Source organism: Molossus molossus, unplaced genomic scaffold (genome assembly GCF_014108415.1).
Source record: "Molossus molossus isolate mMolMol1 unplaced genomic scaffold, mMolMol1.p scaffold_m16_p_12, whole genome shotgun sequence".
NCBI lineage: Eukaryota > Metazoa > Chordata > Mammalia > Chiroptera > Molossidae > Molossus > Molossus molossus.
The window spans coordinates 100,739,861-100,753,656 of NW_023425347.1; the positions used below are offsets into that span (position 1 = coordinate 100,739,861).

General features: G+C 58.0%; 1 protein-coding gene across 3 annotated transcripts in view; it reads right to left on the reverse strand.

Annotated features, from left to right (window-relative positions):
- The window catches only part of CAMTA1 (calmodulin binding transcription activator 1), a 797,376-nt gene that overhangs the window by 370,747 nt on the left and 412,833 nt on the right, over positions 1 to 13,796 (reverse strand). For all 3 annotated transcript variants that reach the window (XM_036255211.1, XM_036255212.1, XM_036255210.1), the window contains exon 5: positions 7,950 to 8,085. In XM_036255211.1, coding sequence (XP_036111104.1) covers positions 7,950 to 8,085 — 136 coding nt within the window. The remainder of the gene's footprint in view (positions 1 to 7,949; positions 8,086 to 13,796) is intronic.

Consider the following 13,796-nt stretch of genomic DNA (forward strand, 5'->3'; position numbering starts at 1 on the left):
GGCTCCCCAAAGGCTGTAAATAGGCGGTACAGAGGGACGGTCCGGCAGACAGGTATTCGGCATGTTGGAGGACAAACACCCAACCTCTGAGTGGGCAGCAAGGGGCCTCCCTGGCTTCTCCTTGCAGTGCCCCCCCCCCCCCGTGGCCGAGGCAGTGGGTTTTGGGGGGCAGTGTGGTAGGGACTCTTCCCCTGTGACTGGTTGGGGGGATAAAGAAGGCGGCCTGGTGACCGGAAGGGGGCCCATCACTTACTAAAGACCTTCCCAATCTCTCCCCAACCCTACTTGAGACCCATATTTTGTGTATTTGAACCTGGTATTTAAACCTTTCACTCCCAGAAGGCCACTAAGGACACATCCTCTGAGGTCCCGGTCTGGAGGCCAGCTGGTAGAGTGAGGAGGAAACTGGGCCTCTGGAATGGACGGACCTGGGTGGTATCATTACCGACCAGGGAGGTAGCATTGGATACACTTCTTAACCTCCTGGAAATTAGTTACATCTTCTGCAAAAGTGAGGATGCCCGGCGGTCCCTCCCTAATCACTACGCTGCCAATCACAGGACGAGACAGTCAGTGAAGGGAGGGGCACAGGGCCAGGTGTTCAGTGGGAGCCCAACAAACGACACCATCGTTGTTCCGTGGTGAGCTGGCTGTGGCCAGGGAAGAGGGGCCTCTGGGAGCTCCGCGGCGTTGAACAGAGGGCTGCTGCGGCCAATGCCAAGTGTAGCCAGCCTAATGCTATTTATTAACATTTTAATTACATGAACCGGGTCGGGACATGTCACCAGGGATGCCAAGTAATTAGAAATTAAGGGAAGAGTATGGATTTGAGTTCCTGGACGGATTCTTCCCAAACATGTCCAGGCGACAGGAAATGAAGTTTGAACATGTTAACGGACCGGCAGAATGCCGCACAAAAATCCGGATGATTAACAGTCAGAGTGAGCCCCGGGAGCTCCTCCGAGGTGCTGCCGGAAGGACTGGCCCCTCCCCGGAGCCAGGCACAAGGTGGGACGCTGAGGTCACCGGTGCTGGGCGCCCGCGGGAGAGGCCGGGGGACGAGAAAGTGAAGACCCAGGTTCGAGCTCCAGATGTGTGACCAGTAGGATAAAAACACCTGTCACAACAGTATCACAGGGCTGGGGGGAGGGGGCCGCTCTGAAGGTGTAGTCAACCTCCCTGCTCAGAGCCTGCTCCTGCGGGCACCTGGCCAGACCCATCCTCGGGGAAATACGTTTATTCTGATCTACGAAACCTCCGAAGTCGCAAGACCCACGTCCTGTTGGAACGACCAGCCTTACGTCCCTGTAAGTTTTTCGAGCATAATGCTGAGTCTAACTTGCCTCTCAGTCCTGCGCTTAATAGGTCATCTGGTACCTAGATGCCAGGCTTTCTATTCTCTAGAAAATACCAGAGACCCACCTCACACCTGTCAGAATGGCCGCCATCAACAAATCATCAAACAACAAGTGCTGGCAAGGGTGTGGAGACAAGGGGACTCTAGTGCACTGCTGGTGGGAGTGCAGACTGGTGCAGCCACTATGGAAAACACTATAGTGTTTCCTCAAAAAATTAAAAATTGAACTGCCCTTTGACCCAGTGATCCCACTTCTAGGAATATACCCTAAGAAGCCAGAAACACCAATCAGGAAGAATATATGCACCCCTGTGTTCATAGCAGCACTATTCACAATCACTAAGAAACAGCTCAAGTGTCCATCAGTAGACGAATGGATAAAGAAGCTGTGGTACATATACACAATGGAGTACTACGCAGCTGTAGGAAAGAAAGATCTCTTATCCTTTGAGAGGACATGGAGGGACCTGAAGAGTATTACGCTAAAACGAAATAAGCCAGTAAGAGAAAGACAAATATCACATGACCTCACTTATTTGTGGAATATAATGAACAAGGTGGGCTGATGAACAAAATAGACCCAAAGACATAGAAAGGAGCACAGTTCAGACTGACAGACCCCAGAGGAGGGGGGTGGAGGGGGATGATGAGATGAACCAAAGAACTTACATGCATGTACACGTACCCAAAGGACATAGACAACAAAGCTGGGAGGGTGGGGGGACGGGATGGGGAGGAGGGTGTCTAGGGGGGGAAAAGATAAACATCTGTAACAAAAATAATAAAAATTGGAAAAAGAAAATACCAGCTGCCCAATGAGTGCTTATTGAACTGGACAGAGCTGAGACGAGGCCCCAGGGAGGGCACTTCCTTAAGAAAAATACCGACGGGGTGGTGGGCGCCTCCAGGGTGGGGACGGTCACTCTGGCCGGAGACCAGGGCGCTGCCTTGGGAGGCGTGGAAGTGACAAGGCCCCCACGCAGACATGGGAGATAACGGGTTCTGAGCGAGGACCACTGTGCGTACAGACGAGTCGACTGGGGAACGGCGTGAAATACCACGTCCACAGCCCAAAGCCGCCCGGCGGTTTACGAAAAGCGAAAATACGTCTTCTACTTAAAAACAACAGCGGCGGCTGGCGGACGCATCGGCCCCTCCACAAGCTCCCGGCTTGGCAGCCCCGTCAGCCACCTTACGCCAGTCCCCTCGCTGCTCCTCCCCACGCGCGGCCTGGGCACCGCACGCGTCTGTGGCTGGCTATTTTAAACATCTCCCCATCAGCCGCAGGCAACGGACTATTTATCTTGCGGCCGCAAGCAGGGCTGGAGCGGCCTGGACTTGCCGGGGGCGACAGCTATTTCATGCCAGGTTGACTCCTGATACGGTAACTACACTATCCTTCCTGCTTGCAAAAGAGGTGCCTTTATTTTCCCTTTTCTTTTTAATGTGTGGCCGAGGTGTCCAAATAAAGACCATCAGTCCGAATGAGGCTGAGTCCAAAAAACGTAACCTGTTCGTTCCGCCGTGGCCACGCTCACCGTGGGCTCGGAGTTCTCGGGCGTCAGCAAAACCCAACTCTTCTGCCCTGGCCGGTGTGGCCGCGAGGCTGGAGCGTCGGCCGCACGCCAGAGGGTCGCGGGTTTGATGCCCAGTCAAAGGCACGCACCTGGCTGCAGGTTCAGTTCAATCCCGGCTCCCGTTGGGGCGCATGCAGGAGGCAACCAATCGATGTGTCTCTGTCACATGGATGTTTCTCTCTCTCTCTCCCCCTCCCTTTTTCCCTCCACTTCCGCTTTCTGTAAAAATCAGTGGGAAAAATGTCCTTGGGTGAGAATTAACAAAACACTGTGTTCCCCACTGAGCAGTCCAGTTGGAGATGCCGACCGCACTTCTGCCGGGCAGGTGGCGGGCCGGGGGCTTCCTGTCCACCGCAGAACCGGCTCAATGGGGCAGGGTGTCTGTCAACCACAGCTGAGCCAACAGCCTCTGCGGGGACCGCCTATCGGCTCCAAGGGCAGGGCATCGGCAAAGCTCGCCGGACGACCAGAGCAGAGGAAGCCCTGTCCCCGGGAGGCGGACATCTGGTCCGGCGGGGCTGGAGAGGGACCAACACCGCGCACTTCCTGCACCTGCTGCTTTAAATCACCTTGGCGATTGGGCAGCGGCCTCTGTTACTGCCCATGGCGGTTTCCCATCCACTCCCCGCTACTGCCTCACTCCAAACGCCCCCTCGTTCCCTACGCTTCTGTCTCTTCCCAAGACGAGGCCGGCCTGGGTACCCCTCTATGAGCTCCGCCCGGGGCCCCGTAATTCCCCACCCAGCCCTTGCCGCCCTGCGTTACAGCCGCATGCTTGCTTGTTGGCCCCTTCCCCCGCCCGGCAGACCAGAGAGTTCGTGACATCGCCGCATCCGCAGCACCTGTCAGCCCGGGGGGCAGCTGGCTGGTGACTGACTGACTGAAACAAGGGCAAAGCCCCCTGCGTACCCAGGAGCATCGGGAACCCGCAAGCGCCCACGCGCTAGCACCGGGCACTCGGGCTCAGTCTGGGCTCCGCGCTCGCTCGAGCTGGGATGTGGGGCAGAGAAACCCTCTCCGGGGCCCAAGCTCTCCGTCTGTGAAACGGGTATAACAAGTGCTTTGCATGGCGTTTTGATAAGTGTTGAAGGAGAAGACGCGCCTGGGAGGGTGCTCAGGAGAACCGCGAGCCTGCGGCTGTCGCTACACCAAGCGCATGGCTCCGCAGGTGGGAAGGGGGACCCGGAGCTGGCCTGGGCTCTGATCTGCACGCTCAGGGACGGGGGCGGGGGGGGCCTGCACACTCGTCCAGCTTGACCCGAAGAAGGCCATCACCTCCGCTGGCTTCACCTGCTCATCAGACCCATGGAGTGGCAGCCTAGGAGACCGGGGGCACTTCAGATGTGCCACTCTGCTCTCAGGGAGCCCCCACCTGTCCCCCGATAAGCAGGCACACATCCGCGTGGGGGGCAGGACCGGCTCCGGCCTGCTGACATTCCCTCTCACCAGACGCTGACACCGCACCCACTGTCCCCCCCGCCAGCCTCTGTCGTCCCTGGAAACCTCATCGAGCTGGCTTCCCCTTGGCTTACAGACAAGACAGCTAATCGTGGCCCTAACAGCTTGTCAGCTGCACACGCAGCGGCCCGTCCTGCGCTGCCCGAGGAAATCAATGCGCCTTTGAGCAGCACAAGTACCGGGGCCCCAGCTTCCGAGAACAAAGGAAGCTGGACCGCCGAGCAGTTCAAGGACAGGGCCGGGGTTTCCTGGCCTGAGGGAAGGCTTATAGCAAGCGGTACGTTAAGTGGTACATCGAATATCTTCATCGCGCCCTTGACCTGGGAAAACCAGCTCAGGCGGTGGAAGTCACAGCCTGTGCAGAGCCGCCCGCCTCCCCGCCCTGGGGTTGCTGGTTGGTGCCTGGTGTCACCTGAGTGCTGACTCCATGGGAACCGCCTGACTGAACCCACAGGAGAAAACAGGGTCCAAACCGGGAAGCCCCCTCCTCCTGTGAGATACAAAATTCAGGCGTATGCACACTGCAATGTCCCGGGTGGGAAGGACCACCTGCCCACTGTCCCCTGCGCAACCACTGGGCCGCCCGGCCACCCGTCTGGAGCGGAGCGCAGGCAGGAGAAACACCTGTGAGACGCGGAGCCGCCCCGGCCGGAGACGGCTTTCTCTGGGGCTGTTTGGAAGGCATGCCACAGCAGACAATCCACAGCAAGGACTTCCGTCCCCCTGAGCATGTGCCCATCCCCAGAAGTAATGAAGAAAAATCCAAATCCCAGCTGAACCGGGTGCCCTCTCATCCGTCAGTGCGTGACGGGGTGAGGGGCAGACGGTAGCGCAAGTGCTGGGCCAGGCCACTAGCACGGCCACCTGGGAGCCATCTGGCAGTGTCTAGGAAGGCTGAACTCCTCGGACCTCCGCCCAGCAACTCCAGGCCCGGGACGCACATGCACACGGAGAGACACGGTGAGAACGTCTACTGAAGCCTCGTGGTGATGCAAGACTGGGCGCCTCTGAGGGCCCAGCCCGGCAGGGGCTCAAGTGCGAATTCGGTAGAATACCACAGAGCGGTTACCAGGGACACGGGGATCTCCGCGTCAACCAACAAAGGCACCGCTCAGACCTCAGTGGAAGTGAGAAAGGTCAGCTATGAACACCAGGTGAGTCACACACAGTCCCCCCACCTGGAAGAGCTGAGCGTATAACCCGTCTCACCTAGAAGGCCCCTCCGATCACCTGGGCCCGCTCTGAACTCGGGACAAGCACCCTAAAAGCTCAGACGTCTGTACTTCTCAGCACTGTTTATGACTTTTAGGGACAGACATGCCATCTCCTCGATCTAACTCTGAGTCCACAGGGAGAGGACACGGCTCCCGTGTCTCTGCAGACCCCACAGGGCCCAGCACAGGGCGGGGCCCCGTCCGTGGTTGCTGACTGACCGCCGGGACAAGTCCCTGAGCTCCACAGGAGAGGCCACCGCGCCACGTCCGCCCCCGAGGGGCCTCTCTCTCCGGACCCCGAGAGCGCACCGGCGTGTAGCCGGCCAAGGCCACCTGCCATTCCACCACCCGCCGGCTGACGCTCACACCCGGGAAGTCATGGAAACCCCTCAAAGTCCTGCGCATCCTTCCTCCCAGCTCTGAGGGTCCCGGCGGCCCCCACCCGTGTGCTCACGCGTTAGACCTCAGGTGCCGGAGCCAGGGTAACTCCAAACGCAAGCACGGCCCAGAGAGAACCACGCGCCATTCTGATCCACCCGTGACCGGTCTGACTTAACACGAGGGAAGAACAGGAACGCCGGGGCTCTGTTCCCCTGGCTGCGGGAAGGAAGGTGTCCCCTCTGCTGCACACCCTGAGTCCCCGAGCTACGGTCGCTGAGGACGAAATACACCAGACAGCTGCGGGCACAGCGGCTGTCCGCCCAGGCTTCCGTGTGAATTCCTCAGACCCCGCGACCCCACCTCTGCCCCACCTATTGCGCCGTTGTGGGAGCCAAGGGCAAAGCCGCGTACCCGCGGGCTCCGGTAGCAAAGGCTAATCTGTGTGTGTGGTCACCGGGCACACCCCAGAGTCGGGCCAGACCAGCATGTTCAGTGACTCTGCATCTTTTTTTTTTTTTAATTCCTCACCTGAGGATACTTTTCTACTTATTATCAGACAGAGTGGGAGAGAGGGAGAGAGGGAGAGAGACAGAGAGTAACATCCCTGTGATAGAGCCACATCGACCGGTCACCTCCTGCACGACCCGACCAGGGCCAGGGACAAACCGCAGCCGAGGTACATGCCCTTGACCGGAATCAAACACGTGACTCGTTGGTCCGTGGGCCAGCGCTCTAACCACTGACCCACACCAGCCAGGGCTCATCTGCATCTTAACGTCCTTCGGAGCCCACTAAACCGCGCCGCGCAAACACCGAACCCGCGAGAACGCGGGGGACTGGCATTCCTCACATTGAAGCTTTTTTTTGTGCTCATCATCATAAAGCATTGTTATTAGGTGTTTAGAAGTAACACAAGAAACATAAAACAAAGTTATCTCTTTCTGTGGGGCAATACAGTAAAAGCCACTGGATGCTATTTTTAACACCCATAAAAGTACATGATTAATGTAAAAAGGTCAGCATGACACGTGCGTCGCAAAGCACGTCAGCATGGGGGGGCCGCAGAGCTCCTGCAGGCTGCCGGCCCTGCCGGGCGACCCTGGGGCACTGCTGGGCCCCAGGAGCCGCTCTCTGACCACTCTGAAATACCACCGGGTCACAGGCCAGCGTCTTGGCTCCGGCTACCCTCCCAGGGAAGAGCCTTCACAAGGCCCCGCGAGACGCAGAGGTGGGTGCTCCCTGGCGAGCAGCCCACAGGCGCACCCCAGCTCGGTCCGCTCCCCCGGCGCTGTGGCAGGGCCTGGGGCCTCACGCCCTGGTCAGAGAAGCCAGGGCTGTGTGTGTGGCTGCCCCAGGGTCAGCACCTGTGCGGTCAGAACAAAGCAAGGACCAGGACTGCACCCCGTCTTCCCCCGGGACCCAGACAGGAGCGTGCTCAAGCCCTGTGACGATTCTGCAGCGCTCACACCTTACGGGCCCATCCGACTGTCTTGACCACCTTCGAGCTCCCTGAGGTTGAAACACCCAGAGGGAAACACGGGCCTGTCAGCAGAGGGGATGGAGCCAGGCTCCAGTGGGGGACCACCAGCTCCCTGGGATGCCACCTCGAGGGGGACCCTCAATGCAGCTCCCCCTTCCCGAGCACCTGCAACTCTCAGTGCACCTGGAGGCGCCCCCGTGATCGAAACGACGCAGGATTCTGCGGAAAACCGGCCAGGCCCGACCCACACACCAACCGCTCCCGGGAAATGGGGGCGCGTTCGTGAAATCCAGTTTCGTGGACAACGCGAACGGAGACTGTTGGGCCAGAAGGGAGGAGACCAGGACACAAACAGGGTCTTGGCAGACAGAGCCCTGCTCGGCAGAGGCGGCCGGCGGCATCGAGGCCCTCGGAAGCCACCCGGGCTCAGCGCGACCCGACAACGACACGCGTGGAACAGGGCAGCCCTGTCTGCTCTTTACCTCCACTCCCTGGACCTTCAGCTTCATGTGGTCCTCTCTGGTCGTCTTCCCATCTTTCCTCTTCTTCCAGCAGTACCCGTCTTTCCTGTACTTCACTTTCTTCCTGTTGTAGAGTATCATCGAGCCATTCTGCGGTCTGCGGGCGAGAAACGGGCACGTTAGCGAGGGACCCCGGCAGAGGACACGTGGACCAAGAGAGATGCCGGAGACCGGTGACAAGTCCCCCCACGCGAGCGATGCCCTGCGTGTACCAGAACCGCGTCTTCCCCGTAGCGCCCTGGGTGGACCGTGGTTTACGACCAGCCGACATTTGCTGGTAGATCTGGTGGCTAATGAATGACGTGTCAGCGATCGGCTTAAAAAACATCCCCTTGGGCGGCATCACCACGTCACCGGGACACACGACGCTGGGGACCCGGCTCCACCCACAACGTGGGGAAAGCAAAGAGAAAGCACAGAGAGACGGGGACTACGGCAGCAGCCCGCCGTCTCCGATCGCTCGGAGAAAGATTTCCCGCGCATCTTCCCACCCGTCACCCGGCATTAGGAAACAGATAAGCTCATGGGGGAGCTGGATGACCGTGTCAGGAGCAGACCAATGGACGGGCTCCTTGCCTTGGCCAAGTGCTCCTGATTCACGGCCTGCATTAGATCGGGGCGACACGAGGGGCGGCCTGGACTCCCTCTCCGGAGGGCTGAGTACCGGATTCTTTCCCGTCTGGGCTGAGCTGTCGGAGGGCTCGGGAACGGCCAGGGAAATCTGTCTGTTCGGCCCACGATCCCCGAGTCGTAGGGAAGTGGCTGCCCTCTTGCTAAACGCTGACAGTGGGAGGCCATTCGGGTGCTGTTTAAAAGCACGAAGAGCCCTGGCCGGTTTGGCTCAGCGGTTAGAGCGTCGGCCCGTGGACCAGAGAGCCCCGGGTTCGGTTCCCGCTAAGGGCGCGTACCTCGGTTGCAGTTTGTCCCCCGCCCTGGTTGGGGTCATGTGGGTGGCAACCATTCAATGTGTGATGTCTCTCTCTCTCTTTCTTCCTCTCTCCTTCCCGCTCTATCTGAAGATAAATGCAAAAATGTCCTTGGGTGAGGATAAAAAAATAAAATGAATAAATAAATGAAAAGCACAAATAGAAGGAAACTTGCATTTTCCTAAAAGAAGCCACAGGTCCCCCGCAGGGAGCAGAGGAGGTGTGCCACCTCCCTGCAGGTGCAGCTATCACAGATTCCCGTCCGGGACCCCAGGGGAGAGAGATCTGAGCTGCCCTGGCAGCGGAGGGCATAAAACACCCCCAGAATAAAGTTTCAGCAGGTGCGGGTCGACCCAACCCTCAAGGAAGACTCCCCTGAACACTGACAGCGCATGGCTCGCCCCGTCCCCCACCCCCGCGACCACCCCGGTGTCACTCTGCACCCCAACGCTAGGCACAGAGAAGGGAAGGCGAGTGGTTCTGAGCACGCAGGAGGCCAGCACGGCAGGGCATAGGGGCAGCTTCTTTGAAGGCATGTTGGCACGTGCTCCTCCGCCCCAGCAGGGGGAGGGAGTCCCCGGGCGTCCCGGGGCCGGGTCAGGAGCCTCCACCCCACCCCGCTCTGTTCCTTTGAACAACAGGGCCACTTCACAATCAGGCACAGAACACTGGCTATTGATGTCTTACTACTCCATTGTCTGTAGGAAGGACAAAAAAAAAAAAAACCACGCCAGGGTGACAGCAGCTAATTGTGGCTCCCACCCAGCCAGGCTGTGTCATTCAGCCTCGGTGACAACCAAACACCGGTTCCGAGGGAAATTACAGACTCCCAGCCCTTCATTGTTTGCCGATCACGGTGCAATCGGTTTGTGTCAGTTTGAGTTTCCTCCCTAAGTCTGCACAGACCCAAACATTAGGGAAACGCTCCCGTGCTTGTCAGGAGGCTGTTGTCGCCCGCCGGGGTCCGTCTCGTCCCTACAGGACTGACGTGCCCGCCTCACAGTCCTCTTCCGCTTCTGCCCAAGGTGAGCTCCAGGACCGGCACCTCCGCCTGGGGGCACTGGGAGCCCTCCACCCCCGGGACAGCCAGGAGAAGGGCCCCAGAGTCCAACTGCTGTGCTCAGGGCCACCGCCTAAGGAAGAGGCAAAGGAATAATCTGACCCACTAGACAGCTCTGTGTTTGTCTTGCCCCCTCCAAACAGCGGCGAAGACACTCACGAGAGTGCGGTGGGGACCCCTTGGTCCCAGAAATCCCATCTGCCACAGGAGACGGAGCGTTCGTCCAATCCAGCCTCCTGTAAGCTGAGACAGGCTCCGCCCTCCTGCCCCTCCCGAACCTGGTCAAGGACCCTAGCAGTGTCCTCAGACCACCTGTCCCCATATTGTAACTGTGTGACCCAGAGAGAGTGGACTCCCCGAAACACAGTCACACCCACAGTCAGAGTCACAGCTGCGCCCGCCCAAGGAGACCCGTCTTCCTCTGCCGACCTGACCTTTGTATCCGAGGGGGGGAAATACGTGACCCCCAAAGTACGCCACTTTGGCAGGAAGATTACTATTTTTAAAAAAATATGTTTTTTATTGATTTTTAGAGAGAGAGAGGGAGGAAGAGGGAGAGAGAGAAACATCAATGAGAGAGAAACATCAGCATCGATCTGCATGGGGATCGAGCCCAAACCGGGGGCATGTGCCCTGACCGGCGACCTCTTGGCGCATAGGTCGATGCTCAACCACTGGGCCACACTAGCAGGCGCGTGTGGATTATTTTGAGCTGGAGACAGTCACAGACCCAGGAAGAGGCTGTTTTCTACCCCTCCTCCAACTACCAGGGCGCCTGTACCAGGGAGAGCTATCAGCAGAGATGACTGTGATGGTCTCCGTCACAGAGACTGCTCCGCCGGGCAGGGCAAACACCTGTCCACCGAACAACCACTCGCCTCTTTGCGTGAACTGTCTCCCTCCCCTTTCTGGTCCCAGACCCCCAGCCCTCCCCTTACTCGGCCTTGATTGTCTGACTCCCCGCGAGACTCCTGTGTTAACAGCTCCTCCGTGTTACAAAATTAAATTTGGATTTTTTTTCTCCTGTTAATCTGTCTTACGTCCATTTAATTATCAGACCAGCGAAGGAACCTATAAGGGAGACGGGAGATGTTTTCTCCCCTACAGTTTGGGAACCTAGCGCGGGCTGGCCCCTGCACCCTGGGGGGCGCCGCAGCTGAGTGCCAGGGACCTCGGAGACGCCAGCAGCACGGAGGAGTCCAGACCACGTCAGGCTGCGGGGGCCACGGAAACGAGAGGGGTAAAGTCCTCGTCCTTTGAAAGTGTAGATGAGCAGGACAAAGTGTCTGTGAGTGCCCTCCTCGGGTACGGAGACCGCGGTAAGGATCTGTCATGAGTACTCCAGTTTTCTATCGGGCCTGACCTCCCAGGCATGGTCACAGTTCTCCTCTGTCTCTGTCTTGGGTGCCATCTGTCATAGGAGGGAAACCACATGGCAGCACGCAGGCAGGGGCCCCACAAATCTGCCGATGAAGCCAGCGCCCTGGTCCGGTGAGGTCAGGGTCCGCACCAGGCCGGCGTCTGCGTGAAGGTGGAGGTGCCCACCCACAGGCATCGGGTAGCCAGTCGCCTAGACTGGGTTTCTGAGACAGGAGGTCACCAGTCACTTTCTCTTTGTCTGACTGCGCCAGCTCTCATGGGGTTGTCAGAAGGGGTCCCTGTGCATCAGGGGCCTTTGTTGTCTTGTCAGTGCTGAGAAAGTCCCGTTCCAGTAGCGCCTGCCCAGTGTCTCCAATGAGGGGGTCTAGAGGTGCTGCACGCTCTCCTGGGGGACCAGAGACACCTGCAGTCCCCCACCCACCACTTGTGACAGTGAAGGTCTTTTCTGTCTTAGGCCAAAGGGGAATGACCTCTGGGTCTTGCGAAGGGCTGCGTCTTTGCACCCTCTTTTCGGACGCCTCTTGGTGTCCATAGTTAAGTCCTAAAAAGGCCTATTGGTTTGAGCCATTACTGAGATTAATATACAATCCTACTCATCAATGGTCAGGCACGGATCCTTTGAACTGACTCAGTTTAAGAGAAAACCATTCGTTTTTAGAGAGCGCTCACCCTCCACAATCGTCTTATCGGAACCTGTGGGAAGACGGGGTGCAAAGCGGACAGAGAGGAACAGAGCCTGAGGGACTCCCTCAATGGCATGGAAGAACAGAAATCAGACACAGGAGCAAAACTGAAGTCCACGTCCAACACAAACCCCCCTCCTTCAAATCTGGCCCATCCCCTCAGCAAACGTTCTTAGCTCCCACACTCCTAGGTCAGGCCGGTGTTACTATTGGTGGGAAGAGAGCAGGGGAATCAGACAGTGTGAACCAAGGTCAGCTGGGGACACAGCCTGTTTGCTTCCCCAGGAAGCTACAGCTTCCCCCTTCCCCGGGGATCATGGGTCCATTCCCGCAGATCGCTGGGGGAAGGGATACAACAAAGGGGGAAGTGAGCACATGCTCAGTGGAAGGGAAATGGTGCGGGAGAGGTGCTTGACCATCGAGGCCTGTCAGTGTAACCTGGGGAAAGATCACCGATCAGGGGGTGAACCCCACAAAAGCTTGGGAAGTTGATTGGTTATTTAGAAAGAGCTCCTGGTTAAAACCCCAGGGGAACAAAGAAGCTCTCTCTCTCTCTCTCTCTCTCTCTCTCTCTCTCTCTCTCAGTGACCCCCCCTCACCACATCTGTGTGTTCTCTCTCACCCCAGAACATGTGACCATGCAGGTCTAGCAACAACCGGGGTGCAGATCACGGGGGCTGCAAAAAGACTAAGATTTAATACGAAACAGAAACTCTGGACCTTAGCCTTTGTTTTGGCCTTGCTGAGGACTCGGACGGACTCTTGCCATGGTGGGTGGACGAACATGGGACGTGGAAAACCCAGGAGAGGAACACCCTTGATTTGGCTCCACGAATAGACCTAGCCCCACCAGGCTCCCGAGCGTGGATCCGTGAAATGCTTTTCTCACCGTCCCGTGGAAGAGCCGGTTTTCACCAGCGTCCACACCTCAAACTCCCCGCTGCCTGGTTGGACGCCCCTTCCCCGTGAGAGTCAGCACTCCAGCCTGACCTCTGGCCCAGAGGACACAGGCTGCTCATGCAGATGCTGAGACACGGCGTGAATTTGGCAGAAGCACCAGAACGGACAGTGAGGCTCACTTTGCTGGGCTCGACAATCACGCTTGGCCAGCTTCAGGCCTTCCTCTGCAACGTGCTTAGCAGATGCATCTTAGACCCCGTTCCCCCGCCCCCCCCCACACACACACAAAGAACGCACGTCCCTGGACACAGATCTTCTACATTATAAAGCCCCTTTATCTCCACTTTCAGAAAATCCCACTGAATTTACAGAGGCATTTAAAAAATTAATGGTCATTCACAACCCCACTTAGAGGGAACTTACAAGGGAGGCTGTTCCCACCCATGACTAGCCACAGGGCCCCCCAGAGAAAAGCCCTCACAGAGGAGACAGGTGGCCAGAGTCTTCCAGGCCCCCCTCTTGTGAATGACCAGGAAGTGGCTTGTTTCAGGGCTCCTGGGAACATTAGTGGGGGCCTGGCCCCTCGGGTGAACGAGTCTGAAGTTAAACTGAGCCCTCGAAAGAGAGACAACCTAAGGCCTTTGAGGGATGCTGTGCACAGACTTCTCAAAGGCGTGTTGCACGAAACCCTGAGGTTCCGGAACGTGGACACCTTTTCATTCCCACCCCGGCAGAAAACCGTCTCCCAGGTAGAAAAGGGCAGATTCAAGACGGTGCGTTTGGGTGGCCAGTCACCCTCAAAGCCTTCCCGTGGAAAAGGCTCCCCCATTCTTTGAGGACAGCCTGAGGAACGGAGATG